This window comes from Mustela putorius, unplaced genomic scaffold (assembly GCF_011764305.1).
Source record: "Mustela putorius furo isolate JIRA1106 unplaced genomic scaffold, ASM1176430v1.1 tig00000174_pilon_pilon_pilon, whole genome shotgun sequence".
Taxonomy (NCBI): domain Eukaryota; kingdom Metazoa; phylum Chordata; class Mammalia; order Carnivora; family Mustelidae; genus Mustela; species Mustela putorius.
The window spans coordinates 39,721,263-39,739,587 of NW_025421304.1; the positions used below are offsets into that span (position 1 = coordinate 39,721,263).

General features: G+C 48.6%; 1 protein-coding gene across 1 annotated transcript in view; it reads left to right on the forward strand.

The window, feature by feature from the left end:
• Nucleotides 1–18,325, forward strand: part of CDH13 (cadherin 13) — a 981,609-nt gene that overhangs the window by 875,983 nt on the left and 87,301 nt on the right. The window contains exon 9 of the mRNA XM_013056985.2: nt 14,200–14,382. Within this exon, the coding sequence (XP_012912439.2) occupies nt 14,200–14,382 (183 nt within the window). The remainder of the gene's footprint in view (nt 1–14,199; nt 14,383–18,325) is intronic.

Here is an 18,325-nt window from a genome sequence, read left to right on the forward strand (position 1 = left end):
ATCCTGTTTTCCCTATTCAAATCCCAGCCCCGTTCCCCTCCTCACCACCCCCTGCGCCCGTCAGGTGTCAGGTGCGACATCCCAGGTAGCTAGAGCCACACCGGGAGGGGCCCCGTTTTGTCAGGGGTGAGGGTCCCGGCCCCTGTTTAACAGACCCAATACGAATTCTTAAACAGGATGTTTTCTCCATTCCTTACATCTCAACATTGACCAGTTACATTGTTCCTTGATTGCAAACCCACGACCAACGCTTACTTCCACGGTCCGCAGCCCTCCCAGCAAATGTGGATATAGTGCTCCGGCCCAACTGCGCAGTGGAGGGGGAGGGGAGGAAAGGCAGGCCCCTCTTGGGGGGCGGCGCGGAGCAGAGCTGAGGCTGTCCTTCTTTGTTGTGCTGCTTGGGTCTCCAACGCGTTTACAGACTTGAGAGGAGGGTAAAGGAGATGGAACAAGCCTGAGGAGGAGCTGGGGGTGCTCCCCCCTCTCCGGAGGGAGCCGAGCCCTCCAGCCAGAGCACGGAGGGCACCAAGAGAGGATGCTGAAGGAGGACTACGAAGTTCACGGCCACCAGGTCCCTAGTCTCTCTGGCTTCCAGGGAGCACAGCTGTGGGCGGAAGGGCTTGGGAGCAACTTCTCAGTTGGACCAGGCGGCAGTAGGTTCTGGAAACCAGCCAGCCTGACTCAGCTCCCTGTCACCTAGGTTCTGATGCTGGAGGTCTAGGGAGCGGCCCCGACTCTGCATTTTTAACCAGCTCCCGGGTGATGCCCAGGCACCTGGCCCAAGGCTCACACTTCCAGTCGACAGGGTTTCAGGAGCGGGGGAAGCCCTGGGCCGCGGGCCATAATCGCTCGTTGCTGCGTCAGCGGGAGTCTGAGGACAGCTTCAACTGGACCAAGTGGAAAATGGCCCTCATTTTCTGGGCCCCCCCTGAGAACGCCCCTCGGGGGGGCAGGACCGTCCCGTGGCAGGCCCGCCCGTCCTTCCTTATGGCACAGCTACCACCCGGAGTCTGTGTGTGGTGCCGGGAGGCCCCTGGCCGCACACGGGCGTGGAGCGTGTGATTGAAAAGCAAGAGGCGGGCGCATGTCAGGAAGAAGAGAAAGCAAGAAAAACTACCTTTCTTCTTTTATAAAAGGGATTATCCGTCGCTAATTCAGAAATTGTAGAGCAATGAAAACTGCATCAATAATTTTCATAATAATTATAGTCTCCGGTTTTACCCTTGAATGTGTTCCTGGCAATGTCTGATTCAGTTACTCCAGAAAATGTTATTGTGCTATTTCCGCGTTTTTCTCTGAGACTTCAGTCTGGGGCCAATGTGATGACAAATCTTGTCTTGGGGGACTGGTGGGCTGCCTTTTAGAGGTGGATGGTCCTAGGGGACCCCTGGCCTGGTTGAGTTGGATGAGTGATTCTCAGCCAGGGAGGAGTTCACACACGTGCGCACACACCCCACGGGACGTCTGGCAGCGTCTGGATTTTGATGGTTGCAGTGTGGGCGCTCCTGGCATCCAGTGGGCAGAGGCCCAGGGGCTGCTGAGTGCCCCCCCCACGCCAAACAAATCATTATCCAACCCAAAATGTCAATAGTATTGCAGTTGAGAAACCATAAGTTAGGTTGAAAATATGATCGGGGGTACCTGGGTGGCTCAGTCGTTTAAGCATCTGCCTTCGGCTCAGGTCATGATCCTGGGGTCCTGGGACCGAGTCCCGTATCGGGGTCCCTGCTCATCGAGGAACCTGCTTCTCCCTCTCCCTCTGCCTGCCACTCCCCCTGCTTGTGTGCTCTCTCTCTTGCTCTCCCTCTCTCTGTCAAACAAATAAAATCTTTAAAAAAAGAAAGAAAGAAAATACAATCAGGAAAAAAAGATACTTCTGATTCTCAGTGGCACCAACTCTAAGCAGTTTATGTGAAAGGGAACTTTATATTGAAATACAATTGAGCAAATCTAGGCTACTGTAACCAAAAATCTCCCCAAAGAGCCAAGTTAATTTCTTTGCTCATGTTCCTTACGACCACGTGCAGGGTAACAAACTTCATTTCTTTGCTCATTTCATCTGTGTTCATTGTATGTAACAGGGACCACACGCTGCTATGCGTCAGGCGCGCCTCTAAGCCTTTATAAATATTCTCACTTTATCATCGTTACAACCCAAGGAGATTACGTACCCTTCTTATTTTCATTTTGCAGATGAGAAAATCAAGACACAGAGAGGTTGTTTCTTGACCAAAGTCACACAGCCAACAGATGATAGAGCTCTCTGTGGCATTAAACGTGAGACACTTTGCTCGTTTGTCTCTGTCAGTGTGAGGGAAGGCCATCGGGCACCCTTGTCCCCACACAGGCTTCTGTTGTCCCTCCATCCTGTATCAGAGCAGGGAAAGGACAGGGAATCACTTTCCTCATCCTGCATCTCTCATCGGGGCTGATTCCCAAGGGAATGATTCCCATCTATCTCTTCTCCCTGTGGGACCGCGATGTTCTCTGGAACTCCATAAGCCACCTCTGGGAAGAAATGTGTGGATATGCCGATGGGAATTACAGCTGGGCCCCTGGGGTCTATGTGAAGCACGAATCAATGGTCCAGACACAGACGATGGATAGAGAGCAGTTGCTTCTGACTTAAGACATTTGGGATTTAAATATAAATTAGAAGCTGTAAGTCAATTCCACGTATGAATTTGTACAAATCCCTTGTAATGAAAGCAGACGGTTTCTCTTGTCCTAATTTGTGCTGAGGTGTTAGCATCAGGAGCCTAACCAAGCGTGTCGATTTTCCCACAGCTCGGGAGATTAAAGACGTACATTGTCTGGTTAGCACTGGCCGCAGGTGGCTTGTCGGAAGGAAGGCTTGCTCTCCACGAGCTCCAGGGGTCTGTGTCGTGTCTCTGTTACCCTGTGAAGGACCCCGTGCAAAGTGGGAAAGAGGAGGCTGCTTCGAGTGGGTTGGCCAAAGGATTTGAAAGTGACAGGGCCCACATGGATACTTCTCCCTTCCCAAACTTAATACCATTCAATGGGGGAGGCCTTATCTCAAGTATAGCCTCTCTGCACCCAAGGGACCAGGCGGTTCTGGAAGCCAGCCAACAGGACACAGCCCCGTGTGTTTGAAAGGGGGTGCGTAAGATCTACATGCATGTTGACAAGTGACTTCAGTCCACACCCCTGCCAACATGGAGTCAGCACACGTCCCAGCTCCTCCACATCTAGCTGTCTACCTGGGAGAAGGAAAACCCAAGTCCACGCCAGACCTTGTACGTGAACATTCACGGCGGCATTAGTCATCATGGCCAGAAAGAGGGAATAACCCACGTGTTGATCAGGGGACAAAGGGGTCTACGAACTGTGGTCTGTCCGTACAGTGGGGTAGCATTCATCCATAAAAAGGAACGGAGTCCTGATGTCTGCTGCGACACGGACAAGCCTTGAAAGCACTCAGCTCAGTGCAAGAAGCCAGACCCACAAGGCCACCTGTCACGTGATTCCATTTGCACAAAATGTAAGGGCAAATCCGTGGCGGTAGCAGATTCGTAGCTGTTAGGGGCCAGATGGAGGAGAATGGGCTAACTACTAATGGGCTCCAGATTCCTGTTCGAGACGCTGAAAACCACAACCTTCAGGCCCTAGCCCTGTGATCTCATTGGCAAATCTATGTATTCCACTGCTCCCCTTAGCACCTCTGATGACCCCTGTAGAGCCGAGTGTAGAAGGAAGAGTTCTCAAGGTTCTCCACCAGTGGTGTCCTCTGACTCCCACAATGGTGTCTTCATCTGTTAGGACCCTGCGTGAGCTGGAGGGGATCATGAAGCTCTTCTTAACCCCTGATCATAATGCCAGGAGGGGACCTGAGAGTCATCTCAAGCAGCTGTGCCCAGTGAGATCATGTGGGGGACCTTTGAGACATATCAATGCCGGGGCTTCACCCAAGGAAATCCTGTGAATGCGGGCCCCCAGGTCATCCACCATTTCTAAGGGTTTGTAAGCAATTCTGATATGTAATGAGTGTTAAGAACCTTGTGCTCTAGTCCAACGCCCTACCTATCAGAGAGTCAGACAGGGACTCAGAGACATTATAAGATCTACCCACGAATTCGAGGTAGGCCCAAAAGCGCCCCCACTTCCCCAAAGTTTCCACGCTTACAAATTTGCAGAATTGCATCAACCCAATCCCAAAGCCTTTGGAGCCCACCATGCTGCTGCTCCTAAAAAAGAAAAGTCATTCTTCATCCAGATTCCAGTGTCTGCGGTTGGATGCACATCTCCACAGAAAATCTCTCTTCTTCTCAAAATTAAACTTTCCAATTATCTCGTCAGATGTATGAATGCGTTTTGCTTTCTCTCATTTTTTTAAAGAGAGAAACTCTAGTGAGGAAGAGATGCTCCTGTCAGATGGAGTAATGTGTCCACACCTGGCATTCAGAAAAGGAAGGATGTGGGCCTCTTGGCTCCTTGATTTTAATTTTCTCTCTTTATCTGATGTAATATTTGTTATGCAAATTCCCAAAGGCAATGATGTGCAAACTTCTTTTTACAGCAAAACATTTTTTTTTTTTTTCAGGCAAAATCTTGAGCAGAAACTCTAACTCCAAACAGACCAAACATGATGCAGGTTGTTTAAGTCTTACTGTTTCAGGGGTTGGGGGTGGGGGCTGACCCATTGGAAGGACCCCCGTACCATCCCTCAAACGTCCTTGATTTCCAGGAACACAGTTTGACAACCACCCCTCCACTGCGTTAGTTTCCGGTCGGTCTTCAGTGGCTTTGTGTCCCCGTCATTTTGTTCCGTGGAGGAAAAGGCACATTTTGTTACGCGAGCATCTTCTTCCTGAAAACTCACTGCTTCCCTCGCACGCATGGGTGTGTGCGTTTGGCAGATTGGAGGGGCGGCCGCAAGCAAGATCACGGAGGCGCGGGGAAGAAATGGGCATTAGCAGGTGCCTTGCCGGGCCCCCAGAGAGCAGGCCTGGCTGGGCATCGTCCTTGAAAGTCATTGACTCACGGGGTGCCAGGGTGGCTCAGTGGGTTAAAGCCTCTGCCTTCAGCTCAGGTCATGATCTCAGGGTCCTGGAATCAAGCCCCACATCGGGCTCTCTGCTCAGCCAGGAGCCTGCTTCCCCCTCTCTCTCTCTGCCTGCCTCTCTGCCTACTCGTGATCTCTGTCTGTCAAGTAAATAAATAAAATCTTTAAAAAAAAAAAAAAAAAAGTCATTGGCTCAGCCCCTCCAATGTGCTGCAATGCGAGGCAGCTCCTTATGGGGAATGTGTCGACACAGAGACGTGTGCACGGGGCGGGAAAGGAGACCGACCCCCGCCGGAGGGCGCAGTCTCCCTCCCGGACCACTGGCCCATCGCCCTGCCCCTGTACAGCCAGAAAGCTGGGGACGCTCGGTCCTTCCTCCTGATAGAAGGGGACCCACAGACGGCAGCCCCCCCAGGCACGGAGCTTTCCTTCCAGCCCGGGGCTTCTCTGGGGGGTTGGGTCACACCAACCTGGGGGATCTTTGCCTTGCCCCCACCCCCAGATCGAGAACCACATTGCCTGGGATGCCAGGGAAGCTTGGAGACTGCTCTTGGCTCGGTTGTTGGGCTGCTGGTCTCTTATCATTGTTGAACCATTTACACTTCTTCTCTGGCCTGAACGTTGAACTGAGAAAACGCTGCCAACACGGGGGGGGGGGGTGTCTACAAAGTCCCTTTATAGCTGTCCTTTCCCAGAGCGGGTAGGTACTCTCTCTCTCTATAACAGAGAGAACATGCAAATGCTTTTATCAAAGTATCTGGCACAAAAGAAAAACAGTAATTATCAGAAGAAATTAATGTTAGTTGGATCAAGAAAGGACTTTGATTATGTTTTCTTAAAAAGAGCCTTTATCTTTTAGAGCCACGCAGTGACATATTTACAGATACAATGATACGTCTGGGATTTGTTCCAGATGATACGGGAATGAGGAGACGAGAGTGTGTAGCTGAAGCACAGGGGGGCACGAGCTGAAAATCTCTGAAGCCTGATGGTGGGCACGAGGGGCTCTTTATTCTGGCTGCTTTTATCAATGTTTGAAATTCTCCGTAGCAAAGGGAAAAAAGATCCTTGAGGAGACATCTGTGGACCCAAATCTTCATCAAAAAGGCCACATTTACTTGCTGAGAATGGCAGACATCCGCCAGAGCCGGTTTCCTCAGGGCTGCATTAGGAGCAGAAGAAACCCACACAAAGTGGCTGGTGAAGCCATTGTTGACAGGCCCAGAAGCATCCAGCAGACAAGAGGTGTAGGGAACCTCCTGGGCATGGAGTTGGGGCTGGAAAACCAGTGGGAGACCAATGATTCCCCATCTGTCTTTTGTCTTTTGAGTGCTCTGGGAGCTCTCCATTCTTCTCTCATTGTGTCCATTCTTTTGCCTCTCCCTGCATCTAGTCATCAGTATCCGAGGGACAAAAAAATAAAAAAGTCCCCCCATGCTCAGCTACTCAGAAACTTAGGATCTCTGATTATAACCTCTATTTCTCTGAGTTCACACTCGTAGAGAATCACCTTGATTGTTCCTGTGGTCACCTGTGAGTCAGGCACACTCTTGGGTCCATTCAGCTCCGGCCAAGGAAGCTGGGATCCCATGACACAAACGGCCTCCTAGAGCAGTCTTCTCAGCAGGGGCTGGGATCTTCTTTTAGGATCCTCAGAAAAGGAACACTGACCACCAGCACGTAAAACTCTATTAATAGTTTCTGCCATCCGAACTACAGTTCGTTCACTCGTCTTTTTCTCCTTGAGGAGAGAGACGACATGGCCGCTATTCTCAGACACATATACAGGGACATCATCTTCTTTTAGGTTATTTATTTCATAGATAAAAATGGTCCCAAAATGGGGCACCTGGGTGGCTCAGTAGGTTAAGCATCCAACTCTTGGTTTCGGCTCAGGTCATGATCTCACGGCTCCTAGGATCAAGACCCACGTCATGCTCCACACTGAGCGTGAAGCCTGCTTACGATTCTTTCTCTCTTCCTCTCCCTCTGCACCCCCCACCCTCCACTCACGCATGCATGTGCTCATGTGTGCTCGCCCTCTCTCAAAAACAAAACAAAACAAAACAAAAACAAAATTTAACTTCTACATATAGTGCTCTCCCCTTATGAAAGATCTGGCATTTTGGGAAATCAGAGACAAAAACCTCATTCTCCAGAAGCTCACAGCTGGGAGGCGCATGCCCCAAGCTGTCTCTGCTTGAGAGGACAGGGAAGGAAGTCTCTGATCATAGTTGCTGGGACCCGTGGCTCTAGCATCGGATTTACTTCTCCCTGTGTGAATTGTCTTCCGTGAGTGTTGAAAACCAAAGTGCTGGCACCGCTTCTCGTCTTCAAAGAGAAAGGGGTATTTAGAGGTGACAGAATTTTAACCAAGTGGAGAGAAGAGTCCCATATAGCAATGTCTGGGGCCATTATGGTCTGGTAGGCTCCTGTATGTTCTCCTCCCGTCTTGGTTCTGCAGTCATTTTGGAGCCTCCCTATGCATGTCCTATTGGGACATGGCTAGGGAAGGACTCAGTAGATCCAGTTCTTGAGGGCTGGCTGAAGGTTTTCAGCCAAGGACCTTCAGAGACCCATGTGGTTCTCTGTTGTTAATCATTTCTTAGACATAAAGTCTTCTTTAAAATACTAAATGAACTTTTATTAAAACTCTGTGTACTTGTTAAAATTTTCATTTAAATATTATGTATATTCTATTATGTGAACTTTACATACATAATTATAGTTTTGTATTATTTTATGTACTTAAAGTATTTTATGTATTACGTAGATATATAGAGCCTATATACATTAACTGTAAGGTGAATTAAAATGTCCCCGTATGTTTTCTTTTAAAACCACTGCAGTTTTACCTTCCACATGTTGTGTATGGTGTGAGGTAGGGATCAAGATTCATTATTCTCTCCATATAATTCATTGTTCTCTCCATCCAAATAATCCACCACCACTTATTGAAATGACCATTAGCTGGAAATCAGATCATGTGTAAATGTAAAAGCATCTGTAATTGGCTACAGGTGCAGCTTTGGATGTATGACAGTGGAGAAATGGTAGAAAACAATATGGTTGGATATGTCATAGGTCAACAAAACATATAAAGAAAGGGGGTCAGTGGGAGGAAATGTGTCAGTCTACTGAGCTCCAATCCCCCGAGGGGAGAGAATAGTGTCTCTTTCATTTACTGCTCTATTTCCTGCCTCTGGTGGACTCCTCGGCATGCAGTAGACCCTTAAAGGATATTTACTAGAAGGAGTTCTTTCATTTTTCTATATCCTGGGGTGAATCCTAATCATAGACAGAGGAAACCAGATACCTAATACAGCCATCCCTTCTAAATGTGGGTGCTGTAGGTTAACATCATTTGCCTTGGCAATAAAGGGCCTGTTGTTAGAGAAAAATCAGGGATAAGCAAGGATATGAGTGTCAGATATACATAACTGAAAAGAGAAGAGCTTTTCGACACCAATTGCAAGTATCTTTGTGCATTACACATTAAAAGGCAGACCGTAAGTACAGAAAGAGTCACAAGAATTTGAGCCATATCTTCCAATTTACTAGTAAGAATTTCATATGATACAAAACAAATCCCATCATCAACATCCTCACTAACAAACGCTGAGTCCTTACCCTATACCAGGCAATGTACCAAGATCCTTGAACATAATATCATATTCTTAGCAATCACAGTCTCTATCCATTAGGCTATCAGCAAAAGATCAGATTTTTCCAATGAGCTCTATCCTTTATGTAAATATAGACTCATAAAATTATTTGCAAGTTAAGTTTCTGATGATCTGCCCTGCATGCTTTTAACCTCACAAAGAGAAATTCAGGTTTATAAAAGTTTTGGGGAATTTATCATTTAATTTCCCAAAGCCAGGACCCAAATGTTTACATCAAACTTTTCAAGTTCACCATCTATGAAACATCATGGTTGACAGTTCATGAACCTGGAATCCAGTTGTCAAACATGCAAGCATGTAGATGCCCAGTCCCTTAAAGTCACACACGGTCACTTCTTTCCCACCTGTGGCTTTCTACCCTGCTGATTATTACTTCCAATTTCAGGTTAACCTTAACCTAAAACCAACCATTTGCTCAATGAGGAAGAGAATTTATTCTTGGTGTAAAATAAAATGGTAACCTCTCTTCCCCCTGAGGATGGATGACCTTTCTGGAAGGTCCAGGAATTCTCTTCCTAAAGGTCCATCACAAAACTCACCCCATGTTGTCAAAGAAAGCAGAAGGAAATACTCCGTTCTGAATACAAGGGAGAGGTCTAATGAGCCTCAATATGTCCCAAGCCAGTCACCCACACTGATTATGTAAAAATACATTTTGCGTCTGGTATTTGATTTGCCACACAGTTTAACATAAAAGTGACTTTATCTATTTTTTCCAATTAAAGGAACTAATGTTACAATCAATAATTCCTCCTGCTCTGGTATGCTAAATTAATGTCTGTCTATTGTTTTTAAATCACAAAGTGAGCATTGCTCTCGAAATATAAAATGGTACTATTTCATTTTAATCTATTTAATTTTCCATCTTGAATTACATAATGGGGTTAAAACATTGAATAGAATTAATAGAATGAGTATTTAATTAAGCAATAATGAGTTTCTAAATGGATGCTCAAGGAAACTGGCTTTGTAGTTTATGCAAGAATCAGATAATGGTCTTAACAAAGACTATAATAGTTGTGTTGAATGTTTTCTATATTTAAAGATTTTTTTTTTTCTGAATTCTCTCAAGAGTAGATTTAAACATAACCCAATTTCTTGACTAGACTCCACTTTACTTTCAAGGTAAATTCCAGATGCCTTTTGTAACCCCCAAAGTGTTGCCTGATCTGACTCTTATCCTCCTCTGGAGCCCAATGGCAAATAGTTCTCCCCAGCCCTTCCCTGCACTCCAGCCACACCCACCTTCCCTTGGTTCTACAAATGTACCCTGCTCCCTCCACCACTGGCCCCTTATTAACTTCCCATCTGCTTTCAGTTCTCAGGGAATTCCTCCCTAATGACTCTCCCCAGACTGGGCACCCAGACCCTCTCACCACTCCCCTTTCAAGCAACAGGCTCAGTGTTACTTTTTTCCCAACATTTAGCACAGCTTTATAATCATAAATGTGCTGGGTCTATTTTTTTTTCTAGCATATCCCTAGAATTTAGACTATATCATGCTTGGCACATAGAAGCCACTCACCCAATAATTGTTGGCTGTCTGTGTGTCTGGAAGATCAATGGATAGCTGGAAGGAAGGAAGATAAATGGATGGATGGATGAATGGATAGAGAATGATGGGTAGATGAATAGATAAATGGATGGGTGGTTGGAAGATGGATGGATGGGTAGATGATGGAGGATGGATGGATGGATGGGTGGGTGGTTGGTTGGGTAGATGGTTGGATGGTTGGATGGATGGATGGTCGGATGGATGGATGATTGGATGGACAGATGGATGGATGGATGTGTGGATGGATGGATGGATGGATGGATGGATGGATGGATGGATGGACGGATGGGTGGTTGGTTGGGTAGATGGATGGATGGATGTGTGGATGGATGGATGGATGGACGGATGGATGGATGGGTTAATAGATGATGGATGGATGGATGGATAAATGCAGGGATGGAGAATGGACACATGGATGGATGACAGATGGAAGGCAGATAAATGGCTAGATGGATGGATAGATGTGGGATGGAGGGTGGAAGGGGAACAGATGGAAAGTGATGGGTGGGGATTGGATGATGGATGGGTAGATGGATGGTAGGCAAATGTAGCTGTGGACATATTACTCCATCTAAAGATACATCAGGCCACAATACACACTGTGAGAATTCAAAAAACAATCCCACATTATTCCCTTTAGAGTCATTTTCTCACACACTAAAAAGGGTCTTCTATGCCAGCCTCTATGGTAGATGCCACAGACACTTTAAAAAAAAAAAAAAGTATCCTGGGAAAAGCTGCACAGGTTTTTCCCACTTAGACCTGGCCTAAATATTAATTTTACAAATCCACCCACCCATCCATCCACCCATTCCTCTATCCATCCATCAGATCTTCATGTGTCCAGCGCTGTGCTACGTACTGGGGATTGGAGATGAATTACCCATCAGGTGCCAGAAGCACAGTGCTGAGGGTCCTAAAACCAGAATAAGAACTTACAGTGTCAAAGAAAATTATAATTTATTTCCCTCACATTAGTAAAAAAAAAAGAAAGAAAGAAAGAAAATTTTTAAACCCATGAAAATCTATTTCAGTAGGAAGGGCCAATGAAGGTAAAAGTACCTAAGATCCATGAATGTCATAAGGCGGCTGTGCTACCGATGTCCTGGAGAACAAGGGAGATCAGTCCATCCCTGCCCTTCTGGAACATCTAGCACGTGGCAGGGTCAGGCATCAGTCAGCCAGCCGGTCCCTCTTACCACTCCCGTAGAGCTGCAGCCCTCACATGTCCTCTCCATCCTGGCCTTTGATGCCAGATCCCACCTCCTGTATTTAAGACCACAGACTCATTCGACAAATATATACTGGGTCCCCTCGCTGCACCTACCATCATGGGAGGGGCCGGAGAGAAAGCTGTGGACAAGACAGCCCTCACTGAGCCTCCAGCCTCCCCCAATCATGATGTGTTCTGTGTCTTCACCCGCAATGTGACCCCCGTCCACTTTGACAAAGCAACCCCTCACCTCGGTCCTGGGTGTACCTGTGCCTGTATCAGATGGATGGATGGCAGCATCCTCCAGTCCCGGCCCTCCCCATGCCCGCATCATCACCCCCTGGTGTCCCAAGGTACAGGTGTCAGACGAGACACGAGAACAGGTCATGAGCTGAGGTCTGGTGTGATCAGTGGCTGGACCACAGCAGGGGAGAAGGGGGGCCTCAGCGATGGGGGTCTGGAGTAATAGAACTCATTATAAGTGGAGATAACGAATCCAGGAGGCGCGGATTTGACCTTTGGTTCACTGAACGACTCTGGACTTTCCTTCCTTCTCTGTGCTTCTTTCTTCATCCATATCTGGAGAGATTAGATAGCCTCATGGGCATGTGGCCAACAGATGGGGTTGATCCCAGTGTCCCTTCCTGCTGAGCCACTGATCCCCCACAGGCCCTCAGCACGGAACTCAGACAGCCTCTCTCAACACTGACACCTCCTTCCCATTCTTGACCTTGGACTCTGTCATGCTTCTGTCAACTGAACTGCATACTAGAATTACCAGGGCAGGTGGAGAAAATCCTTAATCTCAGACCTTACTCCAAACCCACTGAATTAGAATAGGGCCCAGTTGGGGCGCCTGGGTGGCTCAGTGGTTGGGCTGCTGCCTTCAGCTCGGGTCATGATCTCAGGGTCCTGGGATCGAGCCCCACATCGGGCTCTCTGCTCAGCAGGGAGCCTGCGTCCTCCTCTCTCTCTGCCTGCCTCTCTGCCTGCTTGTGATCTCTCTCTGTCAAATAGATAAATAAAATCTTAAAAAAAAAAAAAAAAAAAAAAAAAGAATAGGGCCCAGTTATTTAAAAAAAAAAAAAAAGAGGGGGCTCTCGAAGACAGTCCAATGTGCAGACAGGGCTGAGAACCACATCTAGATTTAAGCTTAGGAATTCCCTGATTTTTATGGGAAAGAGGGAAAGCTAAAGAGAGGACTACTTAGACAGGAATCAGGTCAACATTGTCGCCTGAAGCCCTGTCCATGTGACAGCATCCTCCCCGCCCCTCCCTGCTCTAGCTGCTTCCCATCCTGCCATCAGGTTCCAAGAATTTCCCAGCATCCCTTTCATAGAAAGGAAACAACCCACCCAGGTTTACTGAGGTGTGGTAGACAAATTAGTTCCTGTCCCCGCCCCAGCCCCCCAAGGCATCAAGATTAAGGCTTCTGATTAATGATTTGCAAGTCAATTAATCAGCCACTGCTTTTGAAACCCCATTTCTCAAATTACTTCTCTTTGAACACAAGGGCTTTCTGATATCGCCTCACTGTCTCGAGACTCCCTTTCCTACTAATTGAAATTCCAAGATATTTCTTCTTCTTGTCAGCTTATTGGTATTACTTGTTTGTAAAATATTTGCAAACAGATTACTATTCACCTGTAGTGTGTCAGAGGTGAGCACTAAAACAATACTTTATGCTTCCAGCTCAAAGGAATGTGCTGATGATAGCTCACGAAATTATCTATGGGAAAGCTGATTTTTCATTTATTGATTTATTTTCACCACACCTTCTTGCAACAAGTATTGGAGATGTATTACAATAAAAACACAGGTACAACAAGGCTCCGAACAACTGATTTATATGTTTCCTTGGAAAATGGGTTTTTTTTTTTTAAAGATTTTATTTATTTATTCGACAGAGAGAGATCACAAGTAGGCAGAGAGGAAGGCAGAGAGAGAGGAGGAAGCAGGTTCCCTGCTGAGCAGAGAGCCCGATGCGGGACTCGATCCCAGGACGCTGAGATCATGACCTGAGCCGAAGGCAGCGGCTTAACCCACTGAGCCACCCAGGCGCCCCTGGAAAATGGGTTTTTAAAGTCCTCCTTGTTGTGGGGAAGAGGTGGGGCGGATGAAAATCAGCTCTCTTCTTTAGAGGAGATGGTGCAAGCAAGCAGAAGCCGTGGAGTCAAACCCCAGGCTTCAGCTCCGGTACCCCACCTGCAAGGGAGGAGCCCTGGGTCCCCGGTGACCTTGTTGTTTAAGGTCAGCAAAGTCGCAAGAGCAAAGACACGCAAAATTGTATAAAGGCTCCCATTCTGTAGAAGTGTATTTCTTTTTCAACAACAGCTCATTATAGGTGAGGGGACCCAGGACCCACATTCTTCCCCCTGTGGCCACACCCTGCCCTTGGGTCCTGGGGTTGTCTGTGTGTAGACAGATGGAAAGAGAGGCACCGAGAAGGGCTAGCCGCTCCCAGCCGCCGAGCATCATTTCCGGCCACATTCAGTAGAAGAGAAGGCAGTCTCCCAGCCTCCGCTCCGCACAGGGAAGGCCAAGGGGAGGAATGGACCGTCTGCCAGCTCGGCTGGGCACAGCAGCATAACTCTCCTGCACTGTTGGCTGTGAAACGAGGGGTATGGGTCACAGACCACTATCGGGCCTGTGGGAAAGGCTCCGTAAAGGGTCGATGCTGTTTTTACCAAATAGTGACCATAACCATTTGCTCTGTGTGCAGTTTCAAGCCACCGTGGAGGAAGGAGCCGTGGGGGTTATCGTCAACTTGACAGTCGAGGACAAGGACGATCCCGCCACAGGTGCATGGAGGGCTGCCTACACCATCATCAACGGAAATCCGGGCCAGAGTTTCGAGATCCACACCAACCCTCAGACCAACGAGGGGATGCTGTCCGTTGTCAAAGTAAGGACGCTTCCCCTGCTCCTTCCTCTTCACCAGACAGAGGGTCTCCCGGCTGGGGAAGGTCAAGGAGAAGGCAGCCCTAGTCTCCTCTTCCTGCGGTTGAAAAAGAAAAAGGCTCAGGGCTTCAGGGTGTATTTATATCCTCATGGCCACAAAACCAACCTGTTTCACATGTTCTAGGAAACTCAAACATATGTGTAACCTTAAAAAGAAACCAAGTTAATTTTTAAATGAGATTTTCCATATGATTGATACTGAATTATCTAAGATATGCAAAACAGGACAGCCCCGATCCATAAACGCCATCGGGCGATTTTCCAAACCTGCAGCTGGAAGACAAAGCTCAGGTACATATACAGCCTCATCATAAATTCTAGAAGCGCACCGTCCCCCCCACCCGGTGTGTGTGAGAGCTTGTGGCACAGACACTAGGAGAAAACCAGAATCACGAAGGGGCGTTCTCTTCTCCCTGCATCGCCACCGTGGCCGTGGCCAGCCACGCGGAGCCTGAAATGTTAGCATACAGGAGTGTCACCCGGGAGGCCAGTTATGACCCAGGTTCCCCGGCCCTTCCCATGGGAGAGGTGCCACGGGCCCAGAAGATGCTGGGGTTTGTAGAGCACAGCCTTGTGGATGAGCCCTGCTGGACGATGTTTGCACCTGCAAATTCTTGTGGAGGAGGTGCCTGCAGCACCTTGAACTCCCTCTGGGCCTCAGTTTTACCAGTGAGTGGACTCCCTTTGCTTCAGAATTAAAATGGAGATTCTGCCTCCCTTTGGCTGCTTGCCATGCGAATTGCTCTGAGAGCCTTGGGTTCTCTCTGCTTCTCAACCCACCTGTGTCGAAGCAGGACAGCTTTCTGCAGGCAGGCCTTGCCTTGTTCCCCATGCTTTTCACTTTGCCAGCAACCCTGTGCTTCATTAGGAATGTCCTCAGGTCAAATAAGAGAATACCAGGCTGATAGTGGCTTAAATAATAAAGAGAATTTAATGATTTCCATAACTAGATGAAGATAGGTCAGTCTAAGATTGGCTGGCAGCTCAAGGCATCAGAGAGCGAGCAGGGGACTCTGTAAATGCTTCTGGCTTTTTTCCTCGCGGATACAAAGTGGCTGCCAAAACCCTGGGCATCACATCTTCCCCCTGTGTTCTAAGGCAGGTAGCAAGAAGGCAGCCTGGCAGACACGAGAGAGTGCTCTCAAGTGCCCCCTCCTCACATCGGGGAAGGAAATATCTTTTCCAGTGGTTTCTCAGATAATTTCCCATGACGTATCATTGGCCAGATAACTCGGGCCCGTCCCGGCTGCAAGGAAGGATAGGAAGTACAAATCTGGCTTTTAGGGCCTCCGCAGGAAGAGAGGGGCAGGGGAGCACGGGGTGGGCATGGTCACTGGGCAATGAGCTGTTGTGCCCTAACCAGTTAGCAGTGAGCATACCGAAGAATGAGCAGAAATTACAGGGCTCTGTGGCTCCCAGGGGAGTCCCTCCTCTCTGCAGGACCAAATCCTAACAGTTCTGGAAAGCAAGTACCTCTTTCCTCTTTAAAACCTTCTGCTCAGCAATGCTCTTAGTTGCTTTGTAAACCTATTCCAAAACTGTCAGAGAGTTACCCTTCCCGCTGAACATAATCTACCCTGCATTTTAAGTGTATTATCTCTTCTGTCCCTGGAGGAGATGGAAATATCCAGAAAGCCTTGATCCCCAAACCCATAATAGGCTTGCAAATCACTGTTGGCGCACTTTCAAACCTTCCCTCTTCCCACAGGTTCTTTACACTTCCCGTGTGGGCTGGCTTTCCCAGCCTGTGACGACTCCGTGATGCTTGTCCACACCCTCACTTGACACTGATGAAATAGGAATTAGGTGGAATCTCTGGAACTTGATCAGAAGTGTTTAAGAAGTGTTATCAGAAGTTCAATTCCCTCCCCTCCCTGATCTAGAGACCTTGCATCAGACAGATCATATCACTAAAGTCATATGCCCCAGATGATGGAGGGCCTCTTCACCCAGCGTGAGCCAGGGCAATGTCCGGGAGGAGAGAGCCATGTTGCACCAGCTCCCGGCGGCTGCGCAGGGAAACCCTCGGCTGGAATTATTACAGCCAGGGACCGTGCAGATGGGAACCAGCGCTCGAGCGGCCCTGCCCTCCAGAAAGACATTGTATGACTCAGTGCCCCCTGCCCTCCCTCTGTGCACTGGTCACTTCCCAAACCCTCCAAGGCCGGGGTGGCGCCCAGGGGATGTCCGTTCTCCCTCCTTTTTCATCACACTCTCCGGGCCAACGCGTGGCTCAGTGCTGCTTATTAGCTGTGTGACTGTGACTGAGTTACTCAACCTCTCTGAGCCTGTTCCCTCAAGGAGGAAAGGGGACTAAAAATGCCCACTATTATGATGTAAAGTGAGGACCGGGTGCATTGACGCTCACAGAGCCCTCCTAGCACACAGTAGGTGCACAGGAAGGGATAAATAATGTCGTGGGATGGAATGAAGGGCGGTGGTGAAAACCAGACATGTATATTGTGGGGGTCGGGGAGCCATGGGTCTGGCCCACCAGTGTGGATTGAATTGTGTCCCCCAAGAAAAGATATTTTGAAGTCCTTACCCCCGGGCCCCCGAATGTGGCCATATTTGCAAATAGAGTCACTGCAGATGTGATTAGTTGAGGTCATGGTGGAGAGGGTGCGCCCCCCTCCAGCAGGACCGTGTTCGTGTGAGGAGATGACAGGGACACGCAGGGAGGGGGCTGTATGGCTACGGAGGAAGAGATGGGAGTGGGGCGGCTACAGGCCAGGGAACCCCAGGGTAAGGCAGGGAAGTTCCCCCCAAAGTTCTCAGAGCCAGCACAGCCCCATTCCCATTTGATTTTGTGCTTTCTGGTCTCCAGGACTGTGAGACAGTTGATTTCTGTATTATTAAGCTACCCAGTCCTTTATCCGGCAGCCCTAGGAAACTAACGCACCCACCAGGGTCCCTGACTAGGTGGGAGCAGATGCTCCCAGAGCCCCGAGTGCTGGCTCCCAGCCTCCATCTTCCCAGCAGAACAGCCCACCGAAGGGAAGGCAAGCCAAGCTCTGCCCGCTGGAGAGAGCCTGCAGCCAGCACCTGACTGCAGAGGGAGGCAAAAGGCCACCCACTACCCTGAGATGGGGCTGATTTGGTGATCAGGGAAAGTTCCAGAGCTCCCCTGGCACTGAGCTGTAGCTGGACTCCAGCAGAGACCACCTCCCTGCTCCCTTCTTCTTCTGAGAAGGCACGCCAGTACATCATGCTCCAAATCCCTGCCTCAGGCTCTGCTTCCAGACTTGGCTGGAGTCTCAGGGAACCCAGACAGAGCTCCTCACACACACACACACACACACACACACACCCCTATCATACACACATTCGCTCACATATACACACATGCACATCTGACATGTAAAAACACACATGTGCGTGTTTACTATATGGGCACACGTATACTGATCCAACAGAAACGTACACACTTGTACCTACCATGTAAAGAAACACGCATTTTAGTCATACTGTGTAAAGGCCATGTGTAAATAAACCAGACCACTTCCTCTGGGGACCCCGATCTTCTCTCCCCGCCCGGGTCTGCCCTACTCCATGCGGCAAGTGGCCCGGCCCTCCCACTCACCATGTCAGCCTCAACCTCAGGCTCAAATTCTGCTGTTCCAAGTCTCGTGGAGCTCACAAATGGAAGAAACCCCAGCCTGGTGGCTTTTCCATCGTGGTAGAAAAATCAGCTGGGCTAGATTTGGGATAAATGATAAATCTGGGTGCATGGCAACACCCTGGGCCCCAGTTTGAAATGTATGTCACCGAGGTCATGTATTTGGGGTGTCACTCGGGATGGACAGAAGTCTCTTACTGGAGAGGGATGGAGGGCGAGATATTCGTGTGTTACAGGGATGGGACCCACATCTAACTGGGTAGCTCCT